General features: G+C 37.6%; 1 protein-coding gene across 5 annotated transcripts in view; it reads left to right on the top strand.

Annotated features, from left to right (window-relative positions):
• DCAF6 (DDB1 and CUL4 associated factor 6) overlaps nucleotides 1–12151 on the top strand; it is a 49286-nt gene extending 37135 nt beyond the window's left edge. For all 5 annotated transcript variants that reach the window (XM_053386382.1, XM_053386383.1, XM_053386384.1 and 2 more), the window contains 8 exons: nucleotides 1651–1766; nucleotides 4300–4383; nucleotides 4599–4917; nucleotides 6684–6822; nucleotides 9920–10076; nucleotides 10487–10575; nucleotides 11050–11155; nucleotides 11714–12151. In XM_053386382.1, the coding sequence (XP_053242357.1) occupies nucleotides 1651–1766; nucleotides 4300–4383; nucleotides 4599–4917; nucleotides 6684–6822; nucleotides 9920–10076; nucleotides 10487–10575; nucleotides 11050–11155; nucleotides 11714–11778 (1075 nt within the window). In that variant the 3' untranslated portion in view covers nucleotides 11779–12151. The remainder of the gene's footprint in view (nucleotides 1–1650; nucleotides 1767–4299; nucleotides 4384–4598; nucleotides 4918–6683; nucleotides 6823–9919; nucleotides 10077–10486; nucleotides 10576–11049; nucleotides 11156–11713) is intronic.
• Nucleotides 12152–15946: the final 3795 nt, after the last annotated feature.

Here is a 15946-nt window from a genome sequence, read left to right as displayed (position 1 = left end):
ATTACATTTACTGGGATAGTAAATCGTACTGGAGATCATTTCCGCCCCTGGGATTACAAATAAAACACTTTTCAGTCTTACTATATGAATTGAATATCAAATTTAGCAGAGTGGGGTACGATAATTGCAGTAATAAAACAAAAGTAGGTGAAACAATAAAAAACAATATTAAAACACAGAGAGCAGCTTATTCTATTATTATAACAGAGCAGAGTTGAGAATTCAAAGATGCCTGAAAAATAGCAAAGTGTTAACCTGGTGGTGAAATTGATCTTAATTTGTCACCACATGGACCTCAGAGGGAGGGAATTCCATAGTCGGAGAACCACTGCAGAGAAGGTGCTGTCCTGTGTCATTGCATAATTTCCAAACGTGAGGTGCTGAGCAGGGCATCCCTGGAAGGGCTTAATGCCTGTGCAGGAAGACATTGAGAGAGTGGTACTGTCAAGTCAGGACAGTTACATGGCTCCAGTGAACTATTCCACTCAACAGCCTAGCAAGCAGCAATCTATAGCAGCTGCAGCTTCCTGGTAATCTTCAAGGGCAGCCCCACGTATTACAGTTACCCAACTGGGAATCCATTTTTTATAGCCTAGTGTATGAAGAAGAAAGCATTATGCACCAGATAGTATAATGGTCATGACCCACACAGCAATAATAATCAATACAATATTTTGTTACAGAGCAAAAACAAACACTATTTTGGTTATAAATATTTATAATTGCTTCAGTACTAGTATGTATACATGAACTCTTGTTATTTCTGAACTACAATGAAAATTACAAGCAGCTTTTTCCAAATGAGAATTGAAAGAGTGTGTGTGTTTGTGTGTGTGTGTGTGTATATATGTATGGGGAAGACATCTTAAAGCAACATAGATTACATACATATTTAGATTTCCTATATTATAATTAATGGTATATAAAACATCAAACTAAATTGATGAAAATCAATATTGTATATTTAGATATATTGTACTGCTTCTACAATACTCAATGTAAAGCACAAACTATTTCAATTAATGTTTTCTTATCTTTGCTTTTCGTTTCATTCTGATAGGTGTTAGTTTTTTCATGTCCACATTTTATTGTCATTCCTTCATGAAGCATATTGTACACAACCTCCAGTTTTTTCCATATAATGCTCTATCAGCCATAGCCATTCAAGATGCTAGTTTTTAACGTCCTTTAGAAATAAACACAGCCATATAATTTTAAAGGTAATAAAGAGGATCTAGAGGGATTGTGTATCTTAGTATGCTTTCTGTAATCTTCTTAATAATTCTCCAGTAAATTTTTCTCTGCAACATTCCCAGCAAAAGAAGTTTGCTTCCTTTTCACGCTGTCAGTATTTTTTTGGGTAGTTCTTCTTACTATTACTATTATTATAACAGGGTTAATATACCATCTTGTCATTACCATATAACAGTTCTTTCTGGTTGCTGTCTTTAGTAAAATTTTATGGTGCTTATTACAGAGTATTTCCCATATCTCCATAGCAATATATTTTTCCCTACTTTATAATATTATTTAACTAGCTCATACTTCAATAATACTAGTAAATGGTTTTTATTCTGGGAATATATTTGAAGGGCAGGCTATAAATATCTAAAATAAATACATGCGTCTGTTGAATGTTCTTGTTGCTAGGAGCAGTACAGCTTCAAGTTCCAGAGGGAGTGGAAATTACAGCAAACCTGAAGGTCAGGAAGAATCCCTGAGAACTCAGAGTTCAGAGACACCAATATTAGAGAGTTCAGAATCAAGTAAGATGTGAATTTGTTGCCTTTATAGCAATGATACAGCCACCATATATACACACATATACATACACTTTTTTGAAAGATAAAAAGTAATGTGTATATAATTGTAAGGGCACAGGATAAAATAACACTTGAAAAACTGGGGGGAGAAAATAGAAAGTGGGGGGGCGAATAACACCTATATACAAAAAACCAAAAGAGAACTTATAAACATTACAAGATTGTTATTGTAGTTAACCTACATTTAACCTAATGCAGTGTTTATAGAAATGAATTCCAAATATTGTTAAATTTGTCCATGGCAAGTCAACATTTATATGTGATTTGTTCATGTGCTGCAAGTTTGTACATATCTTCTATCAATTTGTCAAGAGATGATATAGCTATATCATTCTTGTTCCTGTTTAAGTTTATCAAATCCACAACCAGCCTGATATTATCTGTGGCTTGTCTTCTCTTTATAGAGCCTATTTGGCCATTTTTAATAATAGTTGGTATTACTGTTTGCAGCCTACTTGCCAATATTGCCATTAAAATGTTTGTATCAATATTAATGAGAGAAATTGGGCATTGGTTGGTGTTTTGGAATAACAGTAATGTATGCCTGATTAGCTCAATAATGTTGAGCTAATTCCTTCTCTGAATATCTCATCATATAATTGAAATAACCTAGGTGCCTAGAGATCAATGTATGTTTTGTACCATTCCACCAGGAATCTGTCTAGGCCTGGTGCTTTACTGTTTTCCATGTTTGAGATTATTCTCAAACATAATCTCAGTTTCTGATATTAGGGACATTAATAATTGTTTTTGCATAGATTCTGAACCAGGTAATTTTATTTTTTTAAAAAAACTTCTCCATCACCTCTTCCAATATCTTTCTGTTGGAGCTATATACACGTCATCTAATTCACCTCTAATTTGTGAGACTATTAACCTTTCTTTCTTTTGCTTAAGTCAATTTGCTAGAATTCTACCCCCCTTTCACCTGTTTCCCAATACTTTTTGTCCCATATACATAAGCATTATATCTACTTGTTTTGATAATGTATTACATAGCTCAAATTTCTTCTTATTTTACTACGCAGATTATCAGTTGAGTTATTAACTATGAATGGCCACAAATATTTTAATTCCTCTTTCAATTTTTTCCCTTAACTATTTCTAAGATTTTTTTATGTGATGCACATGCTGTAATTCAGCCTACAAGCTTTGTATGCTTCCCATTCATACATCCTAGCGGTCAAAGTCTTGGCCTTTAAGTCAAAGAATTGTTTAGTCTCAGTCTTCATTTGTTTTACAAAATCTGACTGGTCAAATTTATGGGTTTGACCTGAATATTCAATGCAGAACTTTGCCGGGAATTGAATATAGTTTTTTAAGCTTTTTGCCCTAGCAAGGGCTTTCACTTTAGCAGATTTAGAGCATGCCTTAATCACCTCCTTAGAAAAATCTGGAAAAAGAGAAAGATTAAATAGCCACCTTTATATCATTGTATGCCTGTGCTTACTTTATTTCAAATCATTACACTCCTGGTTTATTTGTACTATTTTTATGGATATATTGTTATTGCTTGTATTTTTATCCTTTTGTAAATCACTTTGGGATTTCCTTTGGCTATGGGTGAGGAAAGCTATGAAAAATCTAAGCAAATTAAACATTTGTACATATACTATGAACAAAACAAGGTTTTCAATCTGATTTTTGGGGAGTTTGGAGCACAGGAGGTAAGTGTAACATCCATGCTGTGATTCACAGAGCTGTGTAGGGTTCTTCTGCTAGCCCACATATCACAATATGATACTTAAACTATGCTCAGTTTCAGAAGTAGTGTGCGGTGTGGCATGTCAGGGTTGCTGTTTGAGAAAAACAACACAAACATACCATTAGGCTCATGAAAGAAGTTTCACAGTTTTTTGTACATTGACTTCAGTATTCTGTTGTAAATCCAGAGCCCTGCATAAAACAATACAGTTATCATTTAAAATATAAAATTAACCTAATATTAAACTATTTATATGAATATATATTCTATATGAATTGTAAAATTCTTAAAGTCCATGATAAGTATTCAATATTAGTAAGATAAAAGGATCTCAAATATAAACAAGCCTTGTAAAATGGGTTGCTGCAAAAGATTATGGAGTCATCTGTAATAAGCTTGTGAATGTTAGATATTAGTAAGTGATTCTTGAGTCACTTTTATTGTTCCAGTTGAACATAAATAATACTCATTCACAAAACATTCTAATCTATTTTTATTAACATAAGTATGTTGAATCTACAGCTAGAGATATAGATGGAATCAGAAAGCCAGTTTATTTTTTCAGTAGTACACATTGCAGCAGTGCCTGACTTACTGTAGATTTTAAATATTTTTTCAGTGCATCATTTTTGTCAGTTTTCATTACTTTCCATGCAAGCTATACAATATTTTAGAAGGCTTATGATAGTGACAACAGTATATAATAGCTAATTTCAGAAATTGCTAGTAGCCCATTTGCACTATTTATATAATTTAAATACTGAATTCCAGGAATTCCTGAAGACTCACATGGGGAAAGTACAAATGTTGAAGAATTGACACCTACAAGTGAAAATGTTGGAACACCACATTCAGGTATGTAAAATGGTAACAGATGCATACTTTACCCAAAAGCTGTAAATGTAAGCACACTCAAGCTCTCTTCTCCCTGCACCCCTGAAATACTTATATCTCCAGGGCAGGTTATAGCTATTTATTTTTTCTACTTTAGGTTTTAATAATGTTGTCAAAGATAATTCAAAATGTTTTTACTGTGGTAACTGATTAAATGTCATTGTTTGTTCTATCAGATAATGATGTGTCTGACCAACTGGAAAGTAGTATGGAACTAGAAAATGATCCTCATCTTGACATAACCTGCCAGACACCAGGTGAAGGTTTATCAAGAAAAGACACAGAAGAGCAAGGAAGCGTGAGTCAACAAAGTACAGAGTCCACTGCCAACTCAAATAATACAAATCATGAACCTCAATCCCAACCAGATTCCTCAGGGCTTGCTTCTCATGAAGAATCATCTATGAGAAGTTCTGCTTTCCAAGAAACTGATGATAGTGATGATGACCCTGTTCTGATACCAGGAGCCCGGTTTCGTGGAGGAGTAGGCCATAGGTTAGTATTGTGGTGCGCTCTCCCCTCCTAAAGACAGTTCTGTTGAAGTAAAAAATGGGGAATCATGCAGCAGAATCATTCAGACCTCTTAAAAGTTATGCTGTCAACATGTATTCATGATAGGCATGAAGGATTAGCCCTCATTTCACCACGGGATTCGACTTGCTCTACTTGGATATTAAAATTCTACCTCCGTGTTGTTGTCTTTTTATATTTTCAGTTGGATTTGCATAATTGTCTATGTATTGTAGCACATCGTGTGATCCTTCAATGACCTGGACTGTCATACTGAAGGCAACTATCCTATACACATTTACCTGGGGTTAAATTTCAGTGGACTGAGCAGGACTTACTTCTCAGTACACATATATAAGATTGTGCTGCAGGAGTTCATGGTCCCATGTGTTTTATTTATATGCCATGTCTGCATAACAGGCATATATAAAGAGGTTCACTTAGTCACTTTTTCATGCACATAGAATTCTCTTTCCTTGTACTTAACAGAGCTTGATTGTCTTCCAGAGACCTGGAAAACATTCTGGTTGTATTTGTTTTTAGTGACTAGTAGAAAATTGATATAAAATTGTTTGCTTTTTCTCTGAGGAGCTTGACACAGTGCTTATGGTGTCTTCACCATTTTATCTTCACCACAACCTTGTGAGGCTGGGCTGAGTTTGTGTAGCTGCCCCAGGTCACTTAGCGTGCTTCATGAGTGAATGGGGATGGTTAAATTGGACCTGGAGCACTGTACAGTTTCTTAGCAATATTATATACATGATTTTTATTTGAATGACTTCAGCTGTTATTCCTTTCACTAGATATATAAGAGGAACAGCAGTAGGTGGTAGAATATTGAGGTAATTCTGAATTACCATCCCATGTAGAATTATGATTACTTCCTTCACTGGTATGGTATCTAACCACCTTTTGTACTGGTTACTATACAAGTTTTAAATCTATTGGACTTCATATAGAGAGGGTAACAGTGGAGAGTAATTTTAGTTGTATGTTGTGCCCCCCCCCCAATAAAGGTAATTGCTGTGTAAAAGGTTTAACAAGTTTATTAACCTCTTTAGTGTGTTCATTAAAGATGAATGCAGTGTAAAAATATACAGTGGAACTAAGCCCAAGTAGTTCTCTTTTGTTAAACACATATTGTATTTTTCATGTGTCACGGCTTACGTGATTTGTTGATTAACATAATATCTAGTTACTGTAAACCATGGGAGGGGAACACTGTTCTTGTGCTCATGTTCTGCTTGCTGGTTTCCCATAGGCATCTGGTTGGCCAGTGTGAGTACAGAATGCTTAACTAGATGGGCCATTGGCCTGATCCAGCAGGCTATTATTGTGTTCTTATGTTAAAATGATTATATTGCTTGAATGCATCTGTTGGCTAATTGACAGCTTCTGCTTCAAATGCTGTCAATGGGCGACCTGCTGGTGGTGCTTATAAAATCCTCAACTTCATTATTGGCGCTGAGTATAATACTCAAAAGAAAACTTGCACAGGCTGTATTTGCATGCTCAAGCTCTGCTGTCCTCCCTCTTTTTGTTGTTTGAGAGTAAAAGCAAATGTTTAATAATGTATCAAATGGCAAAGGTTGTTTTATATGGGCTAGTGGTCTAACACTCTAGGCACAATTAGCCTGTTTAAATCCCATTGAGGTTATTGGGATCTAAACAACCAAACTCTGAACAGGACTGCAAACCAGGTTATTATGTAGCTTTCTGACAATGATGGCCTTTCTGTTCATAATCCATAGACGATCTGCTGTAGCTCGCATTCAGGAGCTCTTCAGAAGAAGGAAAGAGAGAAAAGAGATGGAGGAATTGGAAACACTGAATATTAGACGCCCTTTAATAAAAATGGTTTACAAAGGTCATCGAAACTCCCGGACAATGGTACATAGTTTATTGCTAAATTTATAATTTGGTTTGCTCTAAATATGTGTTATACTAACCTATATTAGAAGAGAGCTTATAAGAAAAATTAAGATATATGCACATCATAATACAGTTATGGTTACTCAAGAACCTTTGCAAAGTCTTAGTCCGGAGCACTGTATGCCTGGTCAACATTATGAAATAACTTTGAATTTAAAATAAAATAACTCTCTCCCCTGGTGTTATAATGGACTTGCATGGGTTTGGCTTCTTCATCCACTCGAAGGCAGGAACAGAATCGCCTCGAAGAAACCTCAGACAATTTTGCCCCTGTTTTCCTGAAGTAGCAAGTTACATTTTTGCCCCTGCTGGGGGCAGTTGCCTAAGACATATTTTCTCTCTCCTTTTTTGCTTCTTCATATCTCAGGCTTGTATTTTGAATCTGTGTTGTATTGCTGTGTGTTTATGGTGTCTAGGACTCTTGTCTGTTCCCTTGGTGCCCTGGACTGTTTGAGTGTGTGAAGCTTCATTTCCCTGTGTTTCTCACGGGTGTTTCCTTGCAATTGATTTTGTGATGATTTTCACTGCAATTTATTTGTTCAGTGATTTCCCCCGACATGTAATTTTCTCAGTAATGACTATCATTCTTGAGGAGGGCCAAGTAATAAATGTGACATTATTGGCAGTGTGAGCCACCAGAGGGCGCCCAGTGACCCTCCAACTTCTTTCATGGATTAGGAGAGCTAGGAAGGATCTGTCAGAGGAGGAAGGCACCTTGTTGTTGGCATCTGTCTGTCTTGAGAAACAATGGAGTGTGCCTCCAACGGTGATGTCAAACTGTTGCGTTAGGCTGGGCAGTGTCCTGGGCTACCCAGACAACAGAACCCCCCTCTTGGCTTCACTGGTGTCCAAAGGAAAGCAAAGCAATACATTTGGCATAAGCTTGGCTTCAGGAGTTACTGGAAGGAGGCATACAAGGTGCCATCCAACCGTCTTAGGGACAGCATTCTGGATTTGTGGAGGGTTTTCTCCTTAGCCTTTTCTTTTCCCAAAGGTATCTCACAATGCAGCAGAGGTTTAGGATCAGAGTTTTCCTTCTCTTTGATGGGCTACCTTCCCAGATTGACAGGCCCCATATTCCCCTCACTTCCCTCTACAGCACATGCAGAAACTGCCTTCTTTAACATTAGTCTCATCTGCTCAATCAGTTGGAGCCTGTCTTTGCATGCAGGGGAGGTCCCTAACTCACTGAGGGTGCAAGACATATTGGCTACCCTCTTCTAGGGTACCCTCAGGCGACCACTCGAAGCCGTTCCCAAGGTGTGACTGCTGTTGCATGCTGACAGCTTCATGGAGCCACAGGTGAGAGCTGAGTGCAGGGTGGGGACCAAAGGTGACTACTCCAGAAGGAGCATGACATTTCCTCCACTACCTGGAGAATCAACATTATCAACTGTGATTCAAGTTCTGGGAATGAGTTTGTAGGGCTCAAGCCCTCACCACTACAATCAATGTGATCAGTCTTCAGTACTGCTCCTCAGCAGTCAGCCCCTGTGCAGCTGTGGATAAAAATCAGCAGTGATTCTTTAATGATCTAGCAAAAAAATAAAAGGGAAGCTGATTCAGCAGCCCTTATTAACCTTTCTTCTGAAACTTTTGTTAGGTGGAAAGCTATTTAGTCATGAAGCTTTAAAAGGTATGTTGGTGGAGTTCAAAGAGAAGTAAAAGGCCATGCCTTTGAAGGCTATGTTTACCCAATTACCACCACTGCCACTATTTTTGTTCCCCAAGGTCTAATGAAAAAGGTAGGGCTTTTCAGTCTTCCCCTGCTGCCTGGAACAGATCCAGGTTCCAGTCCTGAGGTCAGTGGCAGCAATCTCATGCATTTATGTCAGGTTGGAGCCCTGCCACATTTAGAGATGTTGGAGAAGTTGTTATGTTGGTGTTTTGTACAGTGGTACCTCGGGTTGCAAACTTAATTTGTTCCAGAGGACCATTCTTAACCCAAAACCGTTCTTAACTTGAGGCGTGCTTTTGCTAATGGGGCCTCCCGCTGCCGTTGCACCGCCGGCGCGCGATTTCGGTTCTCATCCTGGGGCAAAGTTCTCAACCTGAGGTACTACTTCTGGGTTAGTGGAGTTTGTAACCCAAAGTGTTTGTAACCCGAGGTACCACTGTACAGTCATACCTCGGGATGAATATGCTTCAGGTTAAGCATTTTCGGGTTGCGCTCCATGGCGACCTGAAAGTAACGGAATGCGTTACTTCCAGGTTTTGCCGCTCGCACATGCGCAGACGCTCAAAATGATGTCACGCGCATGCGCGGAAGCGGCGAAACGCGACCTGCGCAGTTGCGTGTTACATTTGCTTCAGGATGCGAACGGGGCTCTGGAATGGATCCCGTTCGCATCCAGAGGTACCACTGTACTTTGTTTCTATGTCTCTGTACTCTTTAGCTTGGCAAGAATGTAATTGGTCACTTCAGGGTAACAGAGGCAAAAGACTTTCTTTGAGGCAACTGTATTCCTGCGTTTGAGTGTTTGGGGAGGCAATCTTAACTTAGTCCACTATAACATCACATAGAAATATGTTTCCAGATAAACCAACAATCCTTTCTATTTAGTGTTGCTTAGGGTCTCTTCTAAAAAGATTGTGTGGATGCTTTAAACATTGTATATATTGCATATAGTATGTATATTAGCTATAGGTACTATGTAGGGCCTTGGGGCACTTTTTAAATGGATAGTATCATTTGAAACAAACTTTTTTTTTAAAAAAAAATCTTTATTTAAAAGTAGTGGGCACAGTTCTGCCCTTGCTAATGTTATGGATAAATCAAACCACAGTTTGAAGTTGGCTTATTTCAGCTTGCCTGCGTTCAAACTTAATGCTGAATTGCTGTTTGTTAAAGATGGAAGCAATTGCACATAGCCATGTCAGGGGATAGAAAGGAGTTGTGAAGTCTGAGGCATGTTCATATGACACTGAACCATAGTTTAGTGTTGTGTATGAATACAGCCTGTATACAACTTTGAAAGTGATTTAGAATGTCTCCTAGCTGTGCATACTAACCATAATGAAATGTTTGATTCCCCCCCAAAATTTTTCTATATAGATAAAAGAAGCCAATTTTTGGGGTTCTAACTTTGTTATGAGTGGTTCAGATTGTGGCCATATCTTCATCTGGGATCGGCATACTGCTGAGCACTTGATGCTGCTGGAAGCAGATAACCACGTGGTGAACTGTCTGCAGCCACATCCATTTGATCCAAGTAAGATTGTTTTTCTCTCTATAATTTACAGGCATATGCATAGCTTGTAGGGAAGCCCTTGAAAACACTTGGCTTCATCCATGTTCTACCAAAATGATAGGTTATTTTCAATAGTTTGCAGTCTGAAGGACCTTAGCTAATTTGTGGATACTAATGAGAGATCTTGTCTTAAAGTTATCCTCATAGTCTGTTTCAGATCATTGCCTACATGTTGCAAATTATGCACATGTGAATGCTCCCTAGGGAATAGAAGTTCTAAGTGGAACATAAGAGTGAATTTAAAAGTGAAACCCTTCTAAGAAATTGGGACGAGGAGGGGGGGTTGCAACAAAGTGTGCTAACTACCAAATATTATTTGTATTTGCAAATGTAAAATAATGGCTATTTAATATATTATTAAATTGTTTTAGTTCTAGCCTCATCAGGTATTGATTATGATATAAAAATCTGGTCCCCGCTAGAAGAATCCAAAATTTTTAATCGGAAACTTGCTGACGAGGTAAGATGATATTCTGCAGCAACACTCCTCTTTCTAGAATTTTCTTTCCTGACAATATTGATGTTGCTTGTTAATACTTTCTGTGCACCACTAATACCAATTTGTAACTTAGAAGAAAACAATAATTTCATAGATGTATTGCCATAAAAAGACCAGTTCACAGTGGGAGATGTGTCATTGTTTTTGGAACATGGAACTAGATTCTATGGTACATGCAACATGGATCGAAACGTAGTAAATTCTGTTACAGAAGTGAACTGATCGTGAATAGCCTCAAATTGGTAAAGAGTTGTGTGCACCAGTGAAACATGTATTGGGTAAAGAGAAGTCTTTGGTAAATACTGATACAGTGTTTATGTCAGATGCTCATATAATAGTGGCACATAAATATACACAACAAGCCTTATTTTCTAAATCTGCTCTGTTAAATTCTTGCTCAGTGACTATTTCACTTCCTCTTTACCCCTACCCTAGGTTATAACTCGAAATGAATTAATGTTGGAAGAAACCAGAAACACAATCACTGTTCCAGCTTCTTTTATGCTAAGGATGTTGGCATCTTTGAACCATATAAGAGCAGGTAGGAAGATTCTACAGACACTTTTTTACTGAATGAATTGATTTATTATGGTCACAGACCAGAAATCACTTTTGACTAGATTTCTTATGTGAGGTGTTTCATTTCAACTAGTTGCCATTTTGGGGCCAGACGGCTCAAAAGTTGTATTTTTCAGTACGACTTTTTGGTTCCTGAAATTCGTTCTGATTGTGCAGATAAAATATCATGGATAGACTTCTAAAGGCTGTATTGTCAGTGTGTGAAAACAGGCAAGATCCAAGGATCCCCAGGTGGTGGAGACATCAGGCACCATCCTGATGCCTGGGCATCTTCACTTGGTCACAAGTGGAAAATTATCTGAATCATAATTTTTAGCAGCTATTTATATTTTTTTCCCTACTGTGTTTCCATCATATTTGTAAAAGGGAGTATATATTTTCAGTTTACCTTAAGCATTTCTACTTCATTCATCACTAGACCCTGGACAGTGGTTGAACAAAATGTCATTTAGTTTTCTGAATTGGAACAATGGCTTCCAAATTGCTTCAGTTATTTAACAATTACTCCCATATTTTACAGACCGGCTGGAAGGAGACAGGTCTGAAGGATCTGGCCAAGAGAATGAAAACGAAGATGAAGAGTAAATGGCTCTTCTCTGAAAGCACCTAGACGTCATGAAATTTGTATAAGTCATGAATTATATTTTTCCTTACAAAGCTTTAGTGCAATTTTAAGGTTTTGCTTTTGAGTAACCTAACGTTTTGATTTTGAATGAATGTGTGCATGACTTGCAAAAGTGTGCAAGTAAAATAAGCAAAATATTTTTAAAATGTTTTGCAGTGTATGAGGGGTGCTAGAAAATGCGAAGTGCAATATTTTCCCTTAACTTGCAAACATGGGAGCTTGGATCAGTGTTTTAAAATAACTTACCTTTTAGTGAAAACATTGGTTCAAATAAATTTCTATACCTGCTATTTGCATGTTTGTTGCTTTCTATTAAAAGATGTGGTTGTTTTACATTTGTGTTTGTCTTTTTCTGACCACTATGTGAGGAAATCAACACATCACATTCTCTACCAACTACAGAAATTTCAGTTTCCACCCTTCCCCACAGAAATCCTATTGGGGTTTGGAGACTTACATAACTTGTAAGTTGACTAGAAACTTATTCCGCCTTCTTAAAAGACATTTAAGTCAGAACTTTTATTTTATGTGCTAAAGTTAAATGTTTCATTTTAGGAGTGTGTGACTATATAGTTTCTGAATTGCTTTGGAAACTGATGAAAAGCAGCTTGTCATACAGCACAGAAGACTGCTGTTGCAATACTTGATTGTGTGCACAGATCCAGCCATGTAGCCTTCTGGATCAAAGTCTGTTGGAAAAAATGGACTATATTGATGGTACTGTATCTTAATGCTAATAATAAGGCAGTGGGTGATGATAAGAATAAGACAGTTAATAATAATAATAATAATAATAATAATAATAATAATAATAATACACCCCACCCATCTGGCTGGGTTTCCTCCTACCTAATTCCTAATTAAAACCACTTAAGTGTTTTTGCAAAATTTACCTATTTCTGAATAGTAGCTATTGGAAATGGAGACTACAGTGGTGCCCCGCAAGACGAATGCCTCGCAAAACGAAAAACGCACAAGACGAAAGGGTTTTTTGGTTTTTGCGTCGCTTCGCTAGACGATTTTCCCTATGGGCTTGCTTCGCAAGACGAAACGTCTTGCAAGTTCTTGCGAGTTTGTTTCCTTTGTTCCTTTGTTTCCTTGTTTTCTTAAAGCCGCTAAGCCATTAATAGCCGCTAATAGCCGCTAAGCCGCTAATAGCCGTGCTTCGCAAGACGAAAAAACCGCAAGACGAAGAGACTCGCGGAACGGATTAATTTCATCTTGCGAGGCACCATTGTACTGTAGATTACCTAAGAGTTACTATCCAGCCACCTTAATTCTGTACATCTACCATTAATTTGTGCAGTTTTCAGTCTAAAAAGTTGTCCTAAAATCCTACATCTTAGAGCAAGTTACCACAGCAACTTCTGTTCATCATCTTAGAAAAACTTCATTTTCTGACTATGATGTTGCTAAAATTTTATAACAAGGGCTATCATCTGATTAATAGTAATAAAGTGGTACTTGGTTATCAAACTTAATCCATTCCAGAAGTCCGTTCCAAAACCAAAGTGTTCCAAAACCAAGGCACGCTTTCCCCATAGAAAGGAATGCAAAATGGATTAATCTGTTCCAGACTTTTAAAAACAACCCCTAAAACAGCAATTTAACATGAATTTTACTATCTAACGAGACCATTGATCCATAAAATGAAAGCAATAATCAATGTACTGTACTATAAAATAAATAAGACAGTATTGTAGATAATTAAAATTTATTTTAATTATGTTTTAATTTATGTTTGGATGGGGGGTGGGAGAGGGGGTTTTATCCATTTCCACAGTTGTACAATTGATCAATCAGTAGCTGAACTGGATTCCTCACAGTCACAAAAACAAATTAACCGAAAAAGCCCCCAAAACAAAAATAAAATAAATAGCAAAAACAAAAGTGCCAAACTTAATCCCTTCCGGAAGTCTGTTTGACTTCCGAAATGTTTGAAAACCAAGTTGCAGCTTCTGATTGGTGCAGGTGCCCTGGAAACAATAGCCGACAGCCGCATCAGATGTTCGACTTCCAAAAAATGTTTGAAAACCGGAACACTTCTGGGTTTTTGGCGTTTGAGAACCAAGGCATTTGAGAACCTGGGTACCACTGTAGATGAATCATATCAATTTTAGTTAATTAGTGTTCAGGTAAAAAATAAGTAGCTCTGAAGAAGTATACTTTTAATGTATTTTTAATCTTTTGTTGGAAGCTGCCCAGAGTGGCTGGGGAAACCCAGCCAGATAGGCGGGGTATAAATAATAAATTATTATTATAAATTATTATTATTACTTTGATTAGATATCTTACAACAGGCACCATCTTAGGATAGGTGTTCCTTCCTAGGGAAGAATAGGAAATTCCTTTTTTAAGATGGTGTTTGCCATCTACAGTTTTGTTAGTACTTTTATTAAATCAGGAGCATCAGATTAGTTTTGTTTTAATAGGTGACACATTTTAAATCAATAATTTTAAAAAATACATTTACTATGCAAACTTTGCAGTCCTATTTAAAATCCAAACGAGTATCAAACTTTGACCCATTTTGCATGCAGCGTTGAGCCAAGCCATGGCCTGGTGCAAACAAGCATTTTGTGGGTTCCCAGAGCAAAAATTGCCATTGCACCACTCCTTTCCTGGTCCTGCCACTCCTGCGCTACCAGGTCTAAGCCCATGGTTTGGCTTAGTATTATGTCTTACTAAACCACAAGCAGTAAACTCAAGAACAAATCTTGGTTACAGCTTGTGGTTATAGCTTGGGGCCTAAACCAAACCATGGCTTAGCCCTGGATAGTGCAATAGCAGTGAGACCAAGTGAGGAGTGCTGTCTGTGATCTTCACTCCAGGAATCTACATGTTTGCTTATTTGCACTAAGCCATAATTTGGCTTAGTGTTATTAGCTGTGTTTTCTAAACATACTTGAATGGCAATTGTATTGAAATATATGGGAATGAGATGGCCATCATGCTCTCCCTTGGGCGTATTGTTTGACACAAAATTTTGGTTCTAGCACTACAATAACAAACCCCAGTCAACACTGAACTCAACATTGGATTCTGCACTCCTCTGGTGTGGCCACAATAAATTTGGAAGCTTTCACTTCTGTTTTAGATTGACTGCAGTTTGCCATGTTTAAACCTTACACACTTTCCCCAACTAATCATTGTTAAATTTAACTGCTTCAGGGTTTGGATGATCTAATCTAAAACAAAAACAGAAGCTTGTGATCTCATGGAGAAATATTGAATAGTAACAGGTTTCATCTGCCAGGCTTCTCTCCAGCTCATCAGAGGCACACAGTTAGCTTCCTCTTCTGTCATCAGTCACAAAATGTAATGACACAATCTGCTGACAAAAAGACAGGCATCACAGGAATTTACACTCATGGAAAGTTTCCAACCCAAATCCTCATTGTGGACATCTAAGCTGAAATTAAAGGGTGGCAGGTGCTTAGGGAGTGACTGTAAAGCCAGATAGTAGTCCTTTTCCTACTCTGCTTCTGTACACTTCTAAGAACATCTGAAGGCTACTGTGAATGTGTGAAAAAGGTGCAAAGAACAAGAGAACACGGAATATCCATTGTTAATGAGATCTTCTATAGTAAACTGAGGGACAAACTATTTACCTGGATGTACCTCAATTTCACACCTGGATGTACTCTAAAATCTGGATTCTGTTATTCATAGCACACTTGCAGGAATGTCCAAAATAAAATAACCTATGGTTAAGGTAGAGCAGGACTGCACCATTGGTCCTTACCCAAAGAAAAGCATGCTGCCATCCCCACCTTTGATACAGTCATGAATTGTGATTGTGAGGCATGCATACAGTTGTATGAAGAGGGGTCAGAGTAAGAATTTCAGTAAACTCAAAACCACCCCTTCATCACAGGGCCACTCATACAATAAAGTTGCTTAGTGGGGGGCTGCTTGAAACTCTTAGTTGCTGCATCAAGGTTTGTTTCTGGACTACTAAAAGTTGCTGCTAAGACTATTTGGCAATGGTATGAAGATAAACCATGTACTGGGGACTGCCCATGTTGTGAGCAGGTACACAGAAACAATGGACCACAGTATACCACAACTGTACATCTGAGAGTGTCCATGGGATGGCTGCTTTATTTATAAAAGTATAAATCCTAT

This window comes from Podarcis raffonei, chromosome 4, assembly GCF_027172205.1.
Source record: "Podarcis raffonei isolate rPodRaf1 chromosome 4, rPodRaf1.pri, whole genome shotgun sequence".
Lineage (NCBI taxonomy): Eukaryota > Metazoa > Chordata > Lepidosauria > Squamata > Lacertidae > Podarcis > Podarcis raffonei.
Note: the sequence above shows the minus strand (reverse complement) of the source record. Positions and strands in the feature narration are given on the sequence as shown.